Below are 22,822 nucleotides of genomic sequence, written 5' to 3'. Positions count from 1 at the left end.
GCTCTACCTCCTCCATCTCCAGCCCCAACCCCTACAAAGTTGATAGCTGCCAGCACACTCTGAGGAAAGACATGACTTATGTTCACACCAGATCAACCTCTCCCGTGAAATCCACTGGGAACACACAGATTGTATAGGGATGCTCTCACACAAGGACACACATTCAAGACCAGGATAGGTAACTTTTACCTAATTTTATAGAGACGGAGAAAGTTAAGCAAAACAAGAAGACAGAGGATTTTATTTCAAACAGAAGAAGAAAAAAAACCTGAAAAACCAACCAATGAAACAGAGATGAATTAATTACCAGAAAAAGAGTTTAAAGATTAGTAATAAGAATGCTAACTGAACTAGGGAAAAGAACAGATGAACTAGAAAATATGAAAAAAACAGTCAAAACTGAATATACAATAACTGAAATGAAAAACATACCAGAAATAATTAATGACAGACTAAGTGATACAGAGGAACACATAGTGTTCCAGAAGATAGAATAATGGAAAACATCCAATCAGATCAGCAAAAAGAGTAACAAATTTTTAAAAATGAGAATAGTTTAAGGGACCATTGGAACAACATCAAACATAGTAACATTCACATTACACGGGTCCTAGAAGGAGAAGAGAGAAAAAAAGAGGGGGTCAAGATTTATTTCATGAAATTATAGCTGAAAAGTTCCCAAACCTGAAGAAGGAAACAGATATCCACGTACAGGAAGCATAGAGCATCCCAAACAAGATGAAATCAGAGAACCACACCAAAACATATCATAATTAAAATGGCAAAAGTAAAGATAAAAGAGAATTCTAAAGGTAGCAGAAGAAGAACAAAGAATCACATACAAGGGAACCCCCATAAGGCTACCAATGGATTTTTCTGTGGAAATTTTGCAGGCCAAAAGGAAGTGGCATGATATATTTAAAGTGCTGATGGGGAAAAACCTACAACCTAGGATATTCTATCCAGCAAGATTATCATTCAGAATTGAAGGAGGGATAAAGCACTTCTCAGATAAGCAAAAACTAAGAGTACATCAACACTAAACCAATTCTAAAAGAAGTGTTAAAGGTTCTTCTCTAAGTGGAAAAGAACAGGCTATAACAAGAAGTAAGAATCTGTAGGAAAGGAAAAATCCCACTAGTAAAAGCAAATATATAGTAAAGGAACACAAGCATACCACTAAAGAAAATCATTAAGCACAAGGGAAGAAACTAAAAGAAGAAAAGTACAGAGAGGAGCAACAAAAAGAATCAGAAAACAAGTAACAAAGTGGCAATAAGTACATACCTATCAATAATCACTTTAAATGCCAGTGGACTTAATGTTGCCATGAAAAGACATAGGATGGCTGATTGGATTAAAAAAACACACACACAATAAAACCCAAGATCCATCCATGTGCTGCTTACAAGCGGTCTACTTCAGAGCTAAAAATACAGACTGAAAGTGAGGTGATGGAAAAAAGATACTTCATGCAAATGGAAATGACAAGAAAGCAGGGGGTAGGCATACCCATATCAGACAAAATAGACTTTGAAACACAGTCTTACCAAAAGACAAAATGGACATTATAAAATGATAAAGGGATAAACAGAAGAAAAGGATATAATATTAGCTAACAAATATGCCTAATATAGGACCAACTAAGTATATAAAGCAAATATTAACAGACATCAAGAGAGAAATTGACAATGATACAATAATATTAGGAGAATTTAATGCCTCACTTACATCAATGGACAGATCATCCAGACATAAAGTCAACAAGGAAATAATAGTCTTAAATGACACTTTAGACCAGTTGGACTAAATAGATACCTACAGGATATTTCATCCAAAAACAGCAGAATACACATTCATTTCAAGTGTACAGAGAATGTTTTCCAGGATAGATCACATGGTAGGCTACAAAACAAGTCTCAGAACATTTAAGAGGATAGAAATGATATCAAGAATTTCTCCAACTACAATGGTATGACCAGAAATCAATTGCAGGAAGAAAAATGAGAAAAACACAAACACGTGGAGACTAAAAAACATGCTACTAAAAAAACCAATGGGTAAACAAACGAATCAAAGAGGAAATCAGGAAATACTTTGAGACGAATGAAAGAAAAAGAAAACCCACAACTTTCCAAAATCTATGGAACACAGAAAAAGCAGTTCTAAGAGGGAAGTTTATAGCAATACAGGCCTACCCTAAGAAACAAGAAAAATCTTAAAAAACAACCTACCCTACTACCTAAAGGAGTTAGAAAGAGAAGAACCAAGGAAGCCCAAAGTCAGCAGAAGGAAGAAAATTATAAAGATCAAAGAGGAAATAAATAAAAATAGAGACAAAAAAAACAACAGAAAAAAATCAATGAAACCAAGATCTGTTTTTTTGAAAGGTTAAACAAAAACGATAAGTCTGTGTCCAGGTTCATCAAGAAAAATAGAGATGACTCAAATAAACAAAGTAAGAAATGAAAGAGGAGAATAAGCGATATCACAGAGAAAAAAATCATGAGAATAATACAAACAGTTATATGCCAACAAATTGGACAACCTAGAGGAAAAGGATAAATTTCTAGAAACATACACTCTTCCAAGACTGGATCAGGAAGAAATAGACAATCTGAACAGACTGTACACCAGTAGTGAAACTGAATTAGTAATTTTAAAAAACTGCCAGCAAAGAAAAGCCCAGGATTGACAGCTTCACTGGGGAATTCTCCCAAACATATATAAAAAACAACTAATACCTATCTTTCTCAAACTATTTCTAAAAAATTGAAACGGAGAGAACTCTCCCAAATTAACTCTACAAGGCCACCATTAACCTGATACCAAAACTAGACAAAATTACCAGCCAATATCTCTGACGAATATAGAGGCAAAATTCCTCAACAAAATATTAGCAAACCCAAATCAACAATATATTAAAAGGATCATACAACATTATCAAGTAGAATTTATTCTGGGTAAGCGAGGATGGTTCAAGATCCATAAATCAATCAATATGATACACCATATTAACAAAAGGAAGGATAAAAATCCCATGATCATCTCAATAAGTGCAAAAAAAGGATCTGATAAAATTCAACATCTTTTCATGATGAAAATTCTTATCAAAGTTGGTATAGAGGGAACATACGTCAACATAATAAAGGTCATTTATGACACATCCACAGCTAACATCATACTAAACAGCGAAAAGCTGAAAGTCTTCTTGCTAAACTCAGGAACAAAACTAGGATGCCCACTCTCCCTACTTCTGTTTAACACAGTAATGAAAGTCCTAGCCACAGCATTCAGACAAGAAAAAGAAATAAAAGGCATCCAACTGGAAGGGAAGAAGTAAAACTGTCACTATTTGCAGATGACATGATACTATATATAGAAAACCTTAAGGTCTCCACCAAAAAACTATTAGAACTAATAAGTGAACTCGGTAAAGTTGCAGGATACAAGATTAATATACAGAAATCTGTTGCTTTTCTATAAGCTAATAATAACAATCATAAAGAGAAAACAATCCTTTTTAAAACTGCATCAAAAAGAATAAGATATCTAGGAATAAACGTAACCAAAAGGTGAAAGACCTGTACTCTGAAAACTACAGAAAGCTGAAAGAAATTGAAGATGATACAAAGAAATGGAAAGATAGCCCATGTTCATGAATTGGAAAAATTAATATTGCTAAAATGTCAATACTACTCAAAGCAATCTACAGATTTAATGTAATCCCTATCAAAATACCCATGACCTTTTTCACACAACTAGAACAAATCATCCTAAAATTGACATAAAACCATAAAAGACCCAGAATTGCCAAAGCAATCTTTAGAAAAAAGAACAAATCTGGACGTATCATGCCCCCTGACTTCAGACTATACTACAAAGCTATAGTAATCAAAATAGTATGATACTGGCACACAAACAAACACATAGATCAACGGAACAGAACAGGAAGTCCAGAAACAAACCCACACACTTATGGTCAATTAATCCATGACAAAGAAGGTAAGAATATACAATGGAAAAAAGAAGTGGTGCTGGGAAAACTGGACAGCTATATGTAAAAGAATGAAATTAGGACATTCTCTAACACAATACACAAAAATAAACTCAAAATAGATCAAAGACCTAAATGTAAGGCTGGACACTATAAAACTCTTAGAGGGGGCTTCCCTGGTGGCGCAGTGGTTGAGAGCCCGCCTGCCGCCTGCCAATGCAGGGGACGTGGGTTCACGCCCCAGTCCTGTAGGATCCCGCGGCACAGGCCCGTAAGCCATGGCCGCTGAGCCTGCGCATCCAGAGCCTGTGCTCCACAACGGGAGAGGCCACAGCAGTGAGAGGCCCGTGTAAGGCAAAAAAAAAAAAAAAAAAAAAAAAAAACCTCTTAGAGGAAAACATAGGCAGAAAATTCTTTGACATAAATCACAGCAATATCTTCTTTGATCCACCTCCTAGAGTAATGAGAACAAAAACAAACGGGACCTAATTAAACTCAAAAGCTTCTGCTAAGCAAAGGAAACAATCAACAAAATGAAAAGATAGCCCATAGAATGGGAGAAAATATTTGCAAATCATGCGACTGACAAGGGATTAATCTCCAAAATATACAAATAGCTCACATAGCTCTATGTCAAAAAAACAAACAACCCAATCAAAAACTGGGCGAAAGGTCTAAATAGACACCTCTCCAAAGAAGACATAAAGATGGCCAATAGGCACATGAAAATTATCACTAATTATCAGAGAAATGCCAAGCAGAACTACAATGAGGTACCACCTCACACTGGTCAGAATGGCCATTACCAAAATGTCTACAAACAATAAATGCTGGAGAGGGTGTGGAGAAAAGGAAACCCTCTTGTACTGTTGGTGAGAATGTAAATTGGTACAACCACTATGAAGAACAGTATGGAGGTTCCTTAAAAAACTAAAAGTAGAACTACCATAAGATCCAGCAATCCCACACCTGGGCATATATCCAGAGAAAACCATAATCTGAAAAGATACATGCACCCCAATATTCATTGCAACACTACTTATAATAGCCAAGACATGGACGTAACCTAAATGTCCACTGACAGAGGAATGGATAAAGAAGATGTGGTACATATATACAATGGAATATTACGCAGCCAGAAAAAAGAACGAAATGATACCATCTGCAGCAACATGGATGGACCTAGAGATTATCATACTAAGTGAAGTAAGTCAGACAGAGTAAGACAAATATCATATGATATCACTCATGTGGAATCTAATTTTTAAAAATGATACAAATGAACGTATTTACAAAACAGAAACAGACTTAAAGATATTGAAAACAAACTTATGGTTACCAAAGGGAAATCAAGGGGGGAAGGATTAAATCAGGAACTTGAGATTAACATACACACACTACAATATATAAGATAGATAACCAACAAGGACCTACTGTATAGCACAGGGAACTCTTCTCAATATTATGTGTTAACCTATATGAAAAAAGAACCTGAAAAAGAATGAATATATGTATAACTGAATCATTTTGCTATATACCTGAAACTAACACAACATTGTAAATCAACTATACTGCAATAAATTTTTTTTTAAAAAGAAATGTAAGCAAATAAATAAATAAATAATGAGGATGTGGTAAGACCACACCACTCTTTTCACATTTTTGGTGGTGGTTCTAATACCTGCGGTTCCCCCAAGGAATGTAGTATTGCTTTTGATTTATTATTTTTTTAGCCAAGTGAAATACCATATGCGTCCTTTGGTCTTTTAGACCATAATAGCCTTTATTGTAAGAGTCTGGGAGCTAAAGTGAGGATTCTACTATTTGCTGAGGGCCGCTATTTAAACTACCACACAGAAAATAGAAAATAAACCATGAGTGATAATCAGGGTTCCACTGAGACTGCTGAAAGATATCCTGGTTAAAAATCCATTTATCTCCTAAACGCAGACTCCTTGAACTCCGGCTCCAATGGCATCCTGTGTCCCCAGGTACCAGTGTTGTTGCAAAGTCACTGTTCAATAATTCCTAGAAGTTTGAGGTAGTTGCCTAGTCTCAGTGTGCAGTGGACATGAAAAATGTCTACAGGTCCCATTGGGGAAGGGGAGTCCCCTTATGTGTTTGTGATATTACTGAAGTTTCTTCCTCAAGTGTGCCTGCCTCCTTTTCAAAGGGCTCTGGGACTATAAAGTAAGTCAGTCTAGAGATTGAAGGAACAGTAACAGTTCCATATACCATTGGCTCAATTCAGGCAAAGTCCTACAGTAAACCAGGCTCCTACATGTAAGAGAATGAAATTATAACATTTTCTCATGTCATATACAAAAAGTAACTCAGAATGGATTAAAGACCTAAATGTAAGACTGGAAACCATAAACTTCCTGGAAGGAAACATAGCAGAACACTCTGACATAAATCATAGCAATATTTTTTTGGATCTGTCTCCTAAGGCAACAGATACAAAAGCAAAAATAAACAAATGGTATCTAATGAAACTTAAAAGCTTTTGCACAGCAAAGGAAACCATCAACAAAATGAAAAGACAACTTACTGAATATCCAAATATATAAACAGCTCACACAACTCAACAGCAGAAAACCAAACAATCTGATTTTAAAATGGTCAGAAGGAGTTTCAAGATGGCAGAAGAGTAAGACGTGGAGATCACCTTCCTCCCCACAAATACATTAGAAATACATCTACATGTGGAACAACTCCTACAGAACACCTACTGAATGCTGACAGAAGACCTCAGACCTCCCAAAAGGCAAGAAACTCCCCACAAAGCTGGGTAGGGCAAAAGAAAAAAGGAAAAACAGAGACAAAAGAATAGGGACGGGACCTGCACCAGTGGGAGGGAGCTGTGAAGGAGGAAAGGTTTCCACACACTAGGAAGACCCTTCACGGGCGGAGACTGCGGGTGGCGGAGGGGGGAAGCTTCGGAGCCACGGAGGAGAGCACAGCAACAGGGATGCGGAGGGCAAAGCGGAGAGACTCCCGCACAGAGGATCGGTGCTGACCGGCACTCACCAGCCCGAGAGGCTTGTCTGCTCACCCGCAGGGATGGGCGGGGACTGGGAGCTGAGGCTCGGGCTTCCATCGGAATCCAGGAGAGGACTGAAGGCCTGAACACAGCCTGAAGGGGGCTAGTGCGCCACAGCTAGCCAGGAGGGAGTCCGTGAGAAAGTCTGGACCTGCAGAAGAGGCAAGAGACTTTTTCTTCCCTCTTTGTTTCCTGGTGCGTGAGGAGAGGGGATTAAGAGCGCTGCTTAAAGGAGCTCCAGAGGCGGGCGCGAGCTGCGGCTATCAGCGCAGACCCCAGAAACGGGCATGAGACGCTAAGGCAGCTGCTGCAGCGACCAAGAAGCATGTGTGCGAGCACAGGTCACTCTCCACACCTCCACTCACGGGAGCCTGTGCAGCCTGCCACTGCTAAGGTCCTGTGATCCAGGGACAACTTCCCCGGGAGAACGCACGGCACGCCTCAGGCTGGTGCAACGTCATGCCGGCCTCTGTCGCCGCAGGCTCGCCCCGCACAACGTGCCCCTCCCTACCCCCCCCCCCCCACCCCCGGCCTGAGCCAGAGCCCCCGAATCAGCTGCTCCTTTAACCCGCCCTGTCTGGGCAGGAACAGACGCCCTCAGGCGACCTACACGCAGAGATGGTGCCAAATCCAAAGCAGAACGCCAGGAGCTGTGTGAACAAAGAAAAGAAAGGGAAATTTCTCCCAGCAGCCTCAGGAGCAGAGGATTAAACCTCCACAGTCAACTTGATGTACGCTGCATCTGTGGAATACTGTGGAATACCTGAATGGACAACGAATCATACCAAATTGAGAAGGTGGACTTTGGGAGCAATGATATATATATATATTTCCCTTTTCCTGTTTTTCTGAGTGTGTATGTTTATGCTTCTGTGTGTGATTTTGTCTGTATAGCTTTGCGTTTACCATTTGTCCTAAGGTTCTGTCTGTCCTTTTTTTTGTTTGTTTGGTTGGGTTTTTTTAGCATAGTTTTTAGCGCTTGTTATCATTAGTGGATTTGTTTTGTGGTTTGGTTGCTATCTACTATCTTTCTTTTTATTACTTTAAAAAAATTTTTAATAATAATATTTTATTTTAATACCTTTATTTTATTTTATCTTTTTTCTTTCTTTCTTTTATTTTCCTCCCTTTTATTCTAAGCCGTGTGGATGACAGGCTCTTGGTGCTCCAGCCAGGCATCAGGGCTGTGCCTCAGAGGTGGGAGAGCCAAGTTCAGGATATTGGTCCACAAGAGACCTCCCAGCTCCACATAATATCAAACGGCGAAAATCTCCCAGAGATCTCCATCGCAACCCCAAGACCCAGCTTCACTCAGTGACCAGCAAGCTACAGTGCTGGACACCCTATGCCAAACAACTAGCAAGACAGGAACACAACCACACCCATTAGCAGAAAGGCTGCCTAAAATCATAAAAAGGCCACAGACACCCCAAAACACACCACCAGATGTGGACCTGCCCACCAGAAAGACAAGATCCAGCCTCATCCACCAGAACACAGGCACTAGTCCCCTCCACCAGGAAGCCTACACAACCCACTAAACCAACCTGAGCTACTGTGGACAGACACCAAAAACAATAGGAACTATGAACATGCAGCCTGCGAACAGGAGACCCCAAACACAGTAAGTTAAGCAAAATCAGAAGACAGAGAAACACACAGCAGATGGAGGAGCAAGGTAAAAACCCACCAGACTAAACAAATGAAGAGGAAATAGGCAGTCTACCTGAAAAAGAATTCAGAATAATGATAGTAAAGATGATCCAAAATCCCGGAAATAGAATGGAGAAAATACAAGAAACGTTTAACAAGGACCTAGAAGAACAAAAGAGCAAACTAACAGTGATGAACAACACAATAAATGAAATTTAAAATTCTCTAGAAGGGATCAATAGCAGAATAACTGAGGCAGAAGAACGGATAAGTGACCTGGAAGATAAAACAGTGGAAATAACTACTGGAGAGCAGAGTAAAGAAAAAAGAATGGAAAGAATTGAGGACAGTCTCAGAGACCTCTGCAACATTAAACACACCAACATTCGAATTATAGGGCTTCCAGGGAAGAAGAGAAAAAGAAAGGGACTGAGAAAATATTTGAAGAGATTATAGTTGAAAACTTCCCTAATATGGGAAAGGAAATAGTTAATCAAGTCCAGGAAGCACAGAGAGTCCCATACATGATAAATCCAAGGAGAAACATGCCAAGACTTATACTAATCAAACTATCAAAAATTAAATACAAAGAAAAAATATTAAAAGCAGCAAGGGCAAAACAACAAATAACACACAAGGGAATCCCCATAAGGTTAACAGCTGATCTTTCAGCAGAAACTCTGCAAGCCAGAAGGGAGTGACAGGACATATTTAAAGTGATGAAAGAGAAAAACCTACAGCCATGATTACTCTACCCAGCAAGGATCTCATTCAGATTCAACGGAGAAATTAAAACCTTCACAGACAAGCAAAAGTTAAGAGAATTCAGCACCACCGAACCAGCTTTACAACAAATGCTAAAGGAGCTTCTCTAGGCAGGAAACACAACAGAAGGAAAAGACCTGCAATACCAAACCCAAAACAATTAAGAAAATGGTAATAGGAGCATACATATTGATAATTACCTTAAATGTAAATGGATTAAATGCTCCAACTAAAGACACTGACTGGCTGAATGGATACACAAACAAGACCCATATATATGCTGTCTACAAAAGACCCACTTCAGACCTAGGGACACACACAGACTGAAAGTGAGGGGATGGAAGAAGATATTCCATGCAAATGGAAATCAAAAGCTGGAGTAGCAATTCTCATATCAGAAAAAAATAGACTTTAAAACAACGACTATTACAAGAAGTAAAGAAGGACACTACATAATGATCAAGGGATTAAATCCAAGAAGAAGATATTACAATTGTAAATATTTATGCACCCAATATAGGAGCACCTCAATACATAAGGCAAATGCTAACAGCCATAAAAGGGGAAATCGACAGTAACACAATCATAGTAGGGGACTTTAACACCCCACTTTCACCAATCGACAGATCATCCAAAATGAAAATAAATAAGGAAACACAAGCTTTAAATGATACATTAAACAAGATGGACTTAATTGATATTTATAGGACATTACATCCCAAAACAACAGAATATACTTTCTTCTCAAGTGCTCATGGAACATTCTCCAGGATAGATATTTCTTGGGTCACACATCAAGCCTTGGTAAATTTAAGAAAACTGAAATGAGACTAGATATCAATTACAGGAAAAAATCTGTAAAAAATACAAACACATGGAGGCTAAACAATACACTACTTAATAACCAAGAGATCACTGAAGAAATCAAAGAGCAAATCAAAAAATACCTAGAAACAATGACAATGAAAACACGATGAACCAAAACCTATGGGATGCAGCAAAAGCAGTTCTAACACGGAAGTTTATAGCAATACAATCCTACCTTAAGAAACAAGAGACATCTCAAATAAAAAACCTAAACTTACACCTAAAGCAATTAGAGAAAGAACAAAAAAACCCAAAGTTAGCAGAAGGAAACAAATCATAAATATCAGATCAGAAATAAATGAAAAAGAAATGAAGGAAATGATAGCAAAGATCAATAAAACTAAAAGCTGGTTCTTTGAGAAGATAAATAAAATTGATAAACCATTAGCCAGACTCATCAAGAAAAAAAGGGAGAAGACTCAAAGTCAACAGAATTAGAAATGAAAAAGGAGAAGTAACAACTGACACTGCAGAAATGCAAGGGATCATGAGAGATTACTACAAGCAACTATATGCCAATAAAATGGAAAACTTGGAAGAAATGGACAAATTCTTAGAAATGCACAACCTTCAGAGACTGAACCAGGAAGAAATAGAAAATATAAACAGACCAATCACAAGTGCTGAAATTGAAACTGTGATTAAAAATCTTCCAACAAACAAAAGCCCAGGACCAGATGGCTTCACAGGCGAATTCTATCAAATATTTAGAGAAGAGCTAACACTTATCCTTCTCAAACTCTTCCAAAATATAGCAGAGGGAGGAACACTCCCAAACTCATTCTACGAGGCCACCATCACCCTGATACCAAAACCAGACAAAGATGTCACAAAGAAAGAAAACTACAGGCCAATATCACTGATTAACATAGATGCAAAAATCCTCAACAAAATACTAGCAAATAGAATCCAATAGCACATTAAAAGGATCATACACTATGATCAAGTGGGGTTTATAACTGATTCACTTTGCTATAAAGCAGAAACTAACACATCATTGTAAAGCAATTATATTCCAATAAAGATGTTAAAAAAAAAAATGGTCAGAAGACCTGAATTAACATTTTTCCCAAGAAGACATACAGATGGCAATCAGGCACATGAAAAGATGCTCAACATTGCTACTCATCAGAGAAATGCATATCAACACCCCAATGATATATCACTTCACACCTGTCAGAATGACTATCATCAAAAACAATGCAAATAACAAATGTTGGCAAGGATATGGCGAAAGAGAACACTCATACACTGTTGGTGGGAAAGTAAATTGGTGCAGCCACCAAGGAAAACAGTATGGAAGTCTCTCAAACACTAAAAAATAAAACTGCCACATGACCCAGCAATTACACTACTTGGGTATGCCTGAATAAAACAAAAATGCTAATTGGAAAAGATACATGAGCCCCAATGTTCATAGCAGCATTATTTACAGTAGCCCCGATATGAAAGCAACCCAAGTGTCCATTAACAGATGAATGGGTAAAGAAGATGTGGTTTATATATATACAATGGAATATTACTCAGCCATAATAAAGAATGAGATCCTGACATTTGCCACAATATGAATGGACTTAGAGCATATTGTGCTTAGTGAAATAAGTCAGAGAGAGAGACAAATACTCAATGTTATCACTTATATGTGGATTCTAAAAAATAAATGAATATGAAAAAACAGAAACAGACTCACAGATATACAGAACTACAGGTTACCAGTGGCGAAAGGGAAGTGGGGAGGGGCAAGATAGGGAGAGGGGATTAAGAGGTACAAACTACTATGTGTAAAATAAATAAGATACAAGAATATATTATACAGTCTAGGGAATATAGCCAATACTTTATAATAACTTTAAATGGAGTGTAATATATAAAAATATTGAATCATTATGTCGTACACCTGAAACTAATATAGAACTGTAAGTCAGTTACACAATTAAAAAAAATAAAACAAAGCAGTTTAAACTCTTATTTATGCATTTTCATTTCCATGCAACCCAACTTAACAATAAGACAATGGATTACAGTCTACACCTTCCTTTGATGCTTCTGAACAATTTTGAGTTGGAGACCTTTTCTCTTCCAGTCCAACTATGCTCAATATCACAAATAGTCACTTTTTTGCTTCAATCAGTGGAAAGGGATCTTTTGGCTTATCTCCTCTAAAGGAAAGTACTTAGTTTCAGGACACAAGAATCCTGGATTTAAATTTCTCATCCTGACAGCAGGAAAAACAAAACCAAAAAAATAACTATCTGATACCCTTAACCTGTCTGGTTTCAGTTGCCTCATGTGTAAAATGCGAATAAAGCTACCTTTTTTTCCTGACCCATATACTTTCTTGTCTTCCCTTCAAGGCTATGTTGTTTGACTCCTATATTTCACTTCACCTGTGTTCCAGGACACTCTCGGGGCATTTGTGTCTGCTGTTCTGATGGAGATGTGGACGGTAATAGGTGCACTCCTTTCAAAGAAGAAGTCATATACTTCCAACTCCACCTGTAAACAAACAATCGCATATGAACCACACATTGACTGTTTATAATATAAAATACCATTATTTCTGGGCTATACACCACAGATGAAGGCAAAACTGATTCAGGTTTCTGCTGTTGCCTGATCTCATTTTTGACAACCTAATCTCACTTTTTCAGGCTGTAGGTCTTTTTCCTTAGTTTATCAGTGTTTTTAACTTTTCCTCTCTGTGAAAGAAGCTCTTAACCCAAAATGAACAAATATGCTAGACATGTTTCCCAGCATTTGCTCAGAAGACTATGTCAGTCCAGCATCAGACCACTAGAGCCTCTCTCAAAGCAGTGGTTCTCCACTGGCGGAGACTCTTCAATGACTCTATGGATACTAAATAGGCTAGCAGCTTTGTCTGTCTTCCTTCTTACCTCATAATGTCTCCTCTCAGAATGGCTGCTGTTTGGTGGCTGATAGGCAATTTGCATGTCACTTAGATCTTTCCAGGTGAAGGAGGACACCGGTCTGGTGTGATCCCACAGGTGAGTCACATAGCCTTGGAGCGGGGCTTTAGTAATGTTGAACACCAGCAAGGGTTTGGGGGTCTCATCCTCTTCACAGTCCAGAACTGATGTAGTCAAAGAGGTCAGGATGAACTGATCCACTTCCAGAATAAACATGGCCATGAATGCAGCCCTTGGAATCTGATTAGGGATGCCAGCTCTGATATAGACGGGTAACCACACACTCTCTGACTTTTGAAGGAGAAAGAAAAGATGAAGGGGGAAAAATATAAATGATGCTATAAAATCAGGGTAAATAGTATATTTAACACAAATTTCCTTCATGCCAGCCTAAATATGTGTCTTTTACTGGTGGAGCACACAGAGAACTAATGTTGGGCTCATACCTGAGGAAGCTCAGTGGCCAGAGGCAGGAGAATCATTGTATCTGTGCTCGGATCAGTCTCTAGTCCTTGTTTGTGGCAGGAAGGAATATACAAGTGCTCTCAGATGTGGAGCAAGTGGGACAGAGGGTTGGTCTAGGGTCATCCTGGACCCTGACCTTTAGGGTACATCCGTGAGAAGCCAAAGAATCTGAGCAGAAAGAACCTGGAAGTGGAAATCATATCCTAGGAGTGTCGGGAGGAATTGCAATTGACCAATAAGGCTAGAAATGTACTCTCCCAAGATGAGAGGGCTTCGCAATGGGGGATCTCCAGAGGAACCATTAAATTGCCCTGAGACTAAGAAGCAGCTTGAAACATCTGCCAGACTCAGAGAGCATGAAGTCATACTCTATCAGTGCCCAGTCAAATAAGATCTATCTCTCCAAACCACCCACCCCCCAGCCTGGAAGTTCAGAAACTAGTCAGCAAGGCTCAAAGAAAGAGAGAAACAGAAGAAAACAACCCCACCCCGTTCTCACTGTGTGCTGTATAAAGACAAAGGAGTGATATGCTGAGACAGCACAGAGTTTACACTATTTAGTCTTCATGAGCCATTGAAAAACATATGAAGATTTATAATTTAAACAAGAATGGGGAAATTACAGTGTGAAAGGACTGGTGCCGAACAATAAGACCAATTAAACCTAGAGTTAAGCCTAAATAAATGTTATTTGAAACATACTAACAAAAAGGATACAAATATCAAAAATAAAAGATGATGCAAGCAATCATAAGGTATAAAAATGATAAACTGGAACTAAAGTTGCAGATTATATTAACCAAGCCTGGTGGTGAGTAATTGCAGCGAGAAAGGATAAATAGGATCAATCCTCATAATATATAGGAAGGAGGCAAAAGACTTCATTTTTTACTTTAAATGTTAAAAACATAGGTTAAAGAATTTTTTAAATTTAGAAATAAATTTTAAAGTGGGATAAAGATTTTTCAAGTAAGTAAAGATAAAGGCTAAGAAAGTATAAACTAGAGTGCAAGATAATTTCTTTTAACTAGCAAGAAAGCAGAAAACAAGATGATAGAAAAAAAAACCACAGATATCCATTATTACAGAAATGTAGCCTATATTCTCTTGTTCAAGACTAATATTCTGAAATTTAAATATCCAATTATATCTGCCTTACCAGAGAGGCACTTAAAATTATATACAAAGATTAAAAGTAAAAGGATGATCCTAACTTATCATGTAAAGTTTATAGTTGTAACCATAAGAATTTCAAAGAGAGATGAATTCAAGGCAAGAAACATTAAAAAGGACAGTGTGGGCAGTTGACAGTGATAAAATGTACAAGACAAAGATTCTTATAAGCATCACTATATTTAATACTATTCTAGCCAAACCAGTGGAGAAAAGAGTAGAAAAAAGAGGAATAATTATTGAAAAAGAAAGGAAAAAATTATCATCATTAGTGAAAGATGTAATTATGGTCTTTAAAAGCCCAAAGAATTGAAAAATTTTAAGAATAATTGAATTCAAGAAAGAAGCCAGACAAAAGAAGATTAGTTCAAGAAATAGCTCTCCTATCTAACATCGGTAACCAATGAGAAGAAATAGTGGAGGAAAAGACGACTAGTCATAATAATTTTACAAAAACAAATTGTGTAGGATTGGACTTAAGTGTGCACAACTGACATGAGGAAAACTACAAACTTTACAGAAACATATCAAATATCATTTGCCTCGATGAAGTCAGATAACTTTTGTCTGTATGAGACAACTCAATATGGTAAATGTTCCAATATTCCAATTCTTCCCAAAATAATTTACAGTTTTAATCCAATCCTGATAAAAATATTTAGGGGCTTTTAAAACAAACTAACATACATATTTAATTATTTACCTAGAACTAATAATAGGTGAGAATGGATAAGAAAATTTTGAAGAGGAAGGACTCATCGGTATGAGGAAGGACTTGCCTGTAAAATGTTAAAAGTCTATTATAGACCTTTTATATTTAGAATAATATGGTACTGGCACAAGAATAGGTAGGCAAATCTAAGGAACAAAAGAGCTAGCCTTGAAATAGACACATAATATCTTTCTATACAATAGAAGACTCATCTAAAATCGATGGGAAACATGTCCATTATTCAACAAATAGTGTTGAAAATTTTGGCTACTTGGAAAAAACTGTTCTGTGTTTCACAATACGATAAAATTCATTTCAGGCAGAATAAAAAGGCAAATATAAACAGGAAAATGTTTTAAAATCTATAAGAAATTACGGGTGAACAGTCATTTAGTCACTTGATGAGGATGGACTATACCAGCATAAAAATAATAAAATAACAAGATACAAAACTTCAGATATAGTATAAATTCAGTTCCATAAACTAACTCTGGTGTGCATGCCTCCCAACTCATTCTGTGTGTGTGTGTATATATATTAAAATGGTAAAAATACCCCTAGTTTTGTTTTCTTATTTTTCTTTCTGTGCTTTTTAAAAAAAAATCCTCTGCTGTTGAGCATATTACTTTTATATCTGTTTGTGACATGCCAAATTGTCTATGGAATAGGTTAATTCTAAATAATACAGGAAGGTCATTTTAAAGGGGAAATTCCTAATAAAACCGATCTGAAAACATAAAACCCTATATCAATATACAGAGGAAAAAGAAGCAAAATCAATTAGGAAGAAAAATGGCTCTAATTTTTTTTTACAGATATAAAAAAGCATTAAAAGAGAAAGGAGTTTCACATCAAAACAAAGAGAAGACAAGTACTAGTCGTTAAGAGACGTAGAGTTTAGTCTTTTTTTTTTGCGGTACGCGGGCCTCTCACTGCCGTGGCCTCTGCCATTGCAGAGCGCAGGCTCCGGACGCGCAGGCTCAGTGGCCATGGCTCACGGGCCCAGCTGCTCCGCGGCACGTGAGATCTTCCCGGACCGGGGCACGAACCCGCATCCCCTGCATCGGCAGGCGGACTCTCAACCACTGCGCCACCAGGGAAGCCCTAGAGTTTAGTCTTGACTCAGCCAGGCATGTATAGTCAAGGTTCGCGATTTCTCTGGTTACCACTATAAAATAAGGGGCTTGGGCTAAGCCAATTTTTTCCAAACCCTGCTGATGATCAGTTTTTTCACTAGCAAAATATGTATAGAGGTTATTACATGTCCAACTTTGTGCCAAGTGCTTTGTAAGCATTATCTCATTTAATCCTCTCGATAAGAAGTAAGTACTACTATGCCCATTTTAAGATTTTTAAAATGAGGCATAAAGTACAAAGTCACACAGCTAGTCAACATTTGAACCCAGGCAACCTGGGCCCAAAGTCATGCTCTTAACTGTTAATGTTAGACTCAAATCTAATCTTTCAAAACTCCCCAAGTGATTTACCTGATCAGTTTGACCAGACTACCTCACGGTTTTTCCAAATCTCAATTATAAAATTCTATAATCCTGTTTACTCATTTCCTTATCATTCTGTGTTTTATTAATTCCTGTGGTAATAATGTTCAATATTTGACTGGGTCTGTTAGGAGAAATCCTAGTGAGAAGTCAGCCTGTGAAAGACGGAGGTCTTCCACAAATGTCATCTCAGATCATCTTAAATCAGCACAAAATCTGAGCTGTTTCAGCAGGTACACAGTCACCCCAGCTTCCCAAGGAAACGCATTACAGTGTACGTGAATTAAGAGAATAGCATGTCAAATCTCTCATATAGGCTGATTTCACTTTCTGTCATCATTTCAATGGGAAGAGATCAAAGGAAAGAAAGGGCAGGAGAATGTAAAAGGGATTCGAAGATGCAGGAAGCCCTTGAGGGGCTGTCTCCTTGACAACCCATTCCTCCATCTCAAAGTCTGAAAGAGTGAAAATATCATCTGCTACAGCCATAAAAGTGGGACTGAGCTCCCCCTCTCTCCCAGATTCCTGTGGCCTTGCAGAGTGGGTGTGTGGACCCTCTGATTTCCTCTAACGGATGAAAAGAGGTTCTAATAAAGGAGTAAATGAAGCCTCAAAGAGTAGGAGTTACAAACGCAGAAATGGGAAGCTGAAGAATACTGAAGGGAACGGGAGAAGAAAGTTAGTGTGTAACCTGACCCAGGTCCTTTCTAAGTTGCTTTAGTGATGATAGGTGGCTACAAGAGAGCCAGAGAAGGGAAACTATGTACTGATATTATATACAAAAGCTACTGGTGCAAGCACTTACTGGCAGAACAAGTCTGCAGTTCGCTGAGCTGTTCTACCCACAACCATATAGGAACGAGCGCGCCCCCGTGGAACTGGCTTTCTTGCTGTGGATCAGCTGGGGACACAGACACATAAACCCCACAGACTCTACCTTGTATATGATTTTACTCCTGCTATCTGTGAGGTCCAGTCGGATGGAGATGTAATCAATGTGCGGAGAAGGGGGACTCAGATGTTGATATCGAAGCCCCGACAGCAAGAACTCCTCACAGCTCACTTTGAGACTTCCTATTTTCTTCAGTTCCAGGGGACATCTGCCACCTGGACACTTCAGTTCTGTTCCCAGTTCTAGAATGTACAGCAGTGATTTAAGAGAGTCACTTGTACATTAATGATTGTAGAATTTAAAAACCCATCCTCCCTCCCATGGGTACTTATTCCCTCTCACTGCCCAAAGACTACTCACATGTACCCTCCAATCATTCACTGAGTAGGTTGTCATTTTCTTGAAAACCTGTCATTCCCTTTACTGAAAACAACAGTTGACCAATTATCCAATCAGGTTCTTAACCACCGAAAGTGACCAAGAGAAAAAAATATATATAAAATGCATTTTCTGGTGCTGGACCATCTCTGACTAATAGGCTCACTGTAGGCCTTCCACCGTCCTGCTCTGGTCTTCCTTTACAGCATCCACTTCCACGGTACCATCATGCCATCTCTGCTAGAATATTCTACTCACTGAAATTCACTCCCCATAGTGCTTGTCACACACTCAAATCCTGCAAACCTTTTCAGGTCGACTTAATCTTTTTACTAAACCTTTCTTCAAATATTCATTGACCACCTGAGCCAACCTGCTGTCTTCCACTGAAAATCACAGTCATCTCTCCAATACACAGTCTTTTGTCTCTGTCCAACTGCATTTTTCACTCCTGCACAGTATATGATACTCACAGGCCACTTATTTTTCTAGTGGCCTTTTGCACATTTCCCTGATGTACAAAATGGCTATCCTACTTCCTACCCTGTGAAGTCTGTGAAGACTAAAGGAGATAACTTATTGTGCATGTTTTCAGCTATAAATTTCTGTCCAAATTCAAGGTATTACTGTGATCATGATTTTCCCTCATATTTTTTGGTCTTCCCACAGTGCCTAGAACACTATTATGCATCTAGGAGGTGCCCAAAATGTGATAATTAAATGAATAACAGAAAGAACGTTATCCATTAACTCTTCCTGATTTAAACCATGGCTGCTGCCCACCAGCTCTACCTCAAACCTGCTCCAAGTCTAGTAATACTTAGTAAATTCACCAACTACTTTTGCTACCACTGCCATTGCTACCTACTATTAATAATAACAGCTGACAGTTACTGAGCACTTGCTATGAGCCAGACACTGTTAAACACTTTGTGTGTGTGTGTGATCTCAATCACTCCCATCTTTATACAACCCTATGGAACAGCCACTATCCTTGCCCATTTTACAGAGACTTAGGTTAAATAACTCGCCTAAAAGCACACAGGGAATAAATAGCAGAGGCAGTTTTCAAGCCCGGGTTTTTCCAATTCCAAAGTCTGCACTCTTAACCACTAACTTACATTTTTCAACCAGCTACAAATTATGTTAAGAAAAACTCTTTGTCATGGTAGAAGATGACCATTTACAGATCTGTCAGTTTTAGTAACATCCAGATAAGTATTAAAACGTATCATACGAGACTCAGGGAAAAAACTGTGTGGCTGATCTCCACGAGGTTCTTCCGGCCGGGGCTCCACCAGAACCAGCTGGCCATGGGCTGGCAGCCGAGTTCCCACAGGGTCCAGCCTGACTGTACACTCCAGACTAGCCGTCCTCTCATAATCAAATCTGAGCAGGTTTTTATCAATGGCTCGGGACAGGCCATAGAATTCAGACACCTCCAGTACATTGTCACTCATATGGATGATGTTACAGTCTGGTTCCAGGAGATAGACCCGCAGGATAAAGGTTTCCGTGAAGGTGTCTGTCTCAGTCAATCTGTGGACAGAACAGAGCAAAGGCGATATTATTGGTGCCCAGGTACTTCTGATCTTGTGTACTAACTTGGCTGGAAGCTTAAAGATTGGCTTTCACACAATCAGTGTATCAGGTAGTTTGGATTTTATTTTATACTCTACTCCCAACCTCTCTCTCCTTTTCCCTTCTTCTCCTAACATTGGTGACAACTCCTTTTTCTGTTACTTCCCTTTCCAATGACCCTTCTTTTAACACCTTCTCTCAAATCCATAATTGATACTGGTATTTAATGACTGCTATGAGCTCAGAGTCCCTTCTCTAGCATGTGTGCAATTTAAGAGTATCCAGCATGTATAATTTATGGATTGACTTTTAATTCAGGAGTGAAGGGGTGAGGGGTTTCTGAAGCATCAAGGCCTTTTTGCTCTTCAGAAATGCCACTACATGAATAGTCATTTACAGTCTAGTTGGGGTGTCTGCTCAGCACTTGGCATATAAAGGGTATTCAGTGATTGTTACCTCCATTCCCTTAGCGACTATGTTTTCTGGATACTTACAGAGACTAGCAGATATGGGTTGTCATTCTTTACTGAAGGGAGAAAATTGATGGGTGATGGGTGTGTATCAATAATGCAGCTCCTAACTGATGTGCTTTCATGATGGCCCGGGCAGAAACTAAACTCTTTAAGAAGAGTATATCATTCAGTCTTCACAGGAATCTATCTTAAGTGTTGTTAATCCTATTTTACAGATAAGGAAACTGAGGCACAGGGAGGTCAAGTAGTTTGCCAAAAGGGCTAGAGATGAGGTAAGAGGGTAATAAACATGCTCTCTGATTTTCTGCCTCCAACTCCTCTGGATATTCTATTTTAAATCCTCAAGACCAGGGAAACTGACAGGTCCTCTAACTCTGCCCTTCATGTGTGCTCTTCTACCATCCCCATCCCTTAGAAACTCAAGGAAGAAAGAAGTAGGAACAGCTAGAATTCATTAGCTTTTCCAGCCCTTCCCAGCAAGTTCTTTGAAGCTAATTTGTTTTTTAACTTTAAAGTCTTAGGAAAATCAAACAGCCTTGTATGCTGATTGCATAGCTTCCTAAGGAATCCTTTGGTGCCATCGCATTTCCTGAGCACAGCATTTGGTTCACCCCTCTCTTTCGGCACTTGTCATTCTGAATCACAGTTAGCGACCCATCTTTTGCATGAGACCATGAGAACCAGTCTATGTCTCCTCGTGTTTTTGTTTCCTATGTCTAGCATGGGCCTAACCTATAGCAGATGATCATAAGTGTTTAGAGGATGATTCCCTGTGCTACAAAACTCTAGACTCATATTAGTCTAGTACTTATGGGAAATTCATGCTGCCGTATTTTAGCCAAATACTCTTAAAAGCAACAAAAAACAAGTAAAAAACTATATAAGGCCTACTCCACCTACACTGAATTCTCAGTTGCTTCTAGGAAGTGAGCAATACTATAACCATGAGCTTATTTCTTTTTAACATCTTTACTGGAGTATAACTGGTAACAATGGTGTGTCAGTTTCTGCTGCATAACAAAGTGAATCAGCCATATATATACATATAATCCCATATCCCCTCCCTCTTGCATCTCCCTCCCACCCTCCCTACCCCACCCCTCTAGGTGGTCACAAAGCACCAAGCTGATCTCCCTGTGCTACGTAATGTTAAATTAACTTTTTATTTAGATATAATTCACAGACCCTAAAATTTACATTTTTAAAGTTTATAACTCAGTGGTTTCTAGTATATTCATATGATTATGCAACCATCATACTCCCTAATTCCAGAACATTTTTATGACACCCCCTCAATAAAAATCCACACCCATGAGCATTCATTCCCCATTCACCCCTCCCTCAACAGCTCGCAACTGCTAATCCACTTTCCCTTTATGGATTTGCCTTTTCTAGGCATATCATATAAATGAAATTATACAATATGTGACCTTTTGTGTCAGACTTCTTTCACTTAGCATAATGTTTTCAAGGTTCATCCATGTTGTAGCATGTATCAGTACTTCATTTCTTTTTATGGCTGAATAATATTCCATTGTGTGGATATACCACATCATGTTTACACATGCATCAGTTAGACTGTTTCAAGTTTTTGGCATCTATGAAATATGCTGCAGTGAACATTTGTGTATAAATTTTTGTGTAAACATATCTTTTATTTCTCTTATGTATGTATGTATATTTTGGAGTAGAACTGCTGGGTCATATGGTCACTTTGTCCAACTCTATAAATGATTTTTTGAACCTTTTTAAAATATAATATGTTGAAAAATAAAAGATATTGTACTTCTAATAAATAAGCAGTTGATAATCAAAAAGAAGAATTTCATTCACTTTTGGAATATATTTTCCTCCTAATTCTCATTAAAAATTTGTAGTTTATAATCTCCATTTTTTTATCATAAGTGGGGAATTGAATGACCAGAGATACCCATACAAGAACTCTAAAGGGAAACAGGAGAGGGCTAATAATTTGACACAGAAATGCCCCAAGGAAGATGCTATAAATAAAAGTAACTGAAAGGTTGCTACAGTTCTTGCCTCACCCACTCAGGTCTCCAGTTCCTACTGCAAATTACTTGTTTGAAATCTAGTAACTCCCATCATGATAATACCTATCCAAAGAAAAAGAAGTACACACAGTGGTTATCTGCTAAGGAATGAACAATGCTTCTATGCTGCTTACCTGTAAAGTCTAAGCTTCACTGTGTCTTCATCAAGAATTGGGCAACCGTTGTGAGTATACTTTACTTCATTGGGAAGGAAATGGCAGTCAAAGACCTAGTTCACATGAAGAAATGGATACATATCTGTGAGAAAACTGGTACACTTTTTAATTTTTCCAGCAGTAAAGTACTGCCTGAAGAAATTATGGTCTCTTAGCATTGTGTGTGTGTG

At 38.4% G+C, this 22,822-nt stretch overlaps 1 protein-coding gene across 1 annotated transcript in view; it reads right to left on the bottom strand.

Moving 5' to 3' along the window:
- FREM1 (FRAS1 related extracellular matrix 1) overlaps positions 1 to 22,822 on the bottom strand; it is a 144,787-nt gene that overhangs the window by 116,787 nt on the left and 5,178 nt on the right. The window contains exons 2-6 of the mRNA XM_059072960.2: positions 22,611 to 22,705; positions 19,609 to 19,910; positions 18,039 to 18,235; positions 13,220 to 13,543; positions 12,713 to 12,821 (exon numbers count right to left, since the gene is read on the bottom strand). Coding sequence (XP_058928943.1) covers positions 12,713 to 12,821; positions 13,220 to 13,543; positions 18,039 to 18,235; positions 19,609 to 19,910; positions 22,611 to 22,705 — 1,027 coding nt within the window. The remainder of the gene's footprint in view (positions 1 to 12,712; positions 12,822 to 13,219; positions 13,544 to 18,038; positions 18,236 to 19,608; positions 19,911 to 22,610; positions 22,706 to 22,822) is intronic.

This window comes from Kogia breviceps, chromosome 8, assembly GCF_026419965.1.
Source record: "Kogia breviceps isolate mKogBre1 chromosome 8, mKogBre1 haplotype 1, whole genome shotgun sequence".
Lineage (NCBI taxonomy): Eukaryota > Metazoa > Chordata > Mammalia > Artiodactyla > Physeteridae > Kogia > Kogia breviceps.
This window is presented reverse-complemented; position numbering and strand designations above follow the sequence as displayed.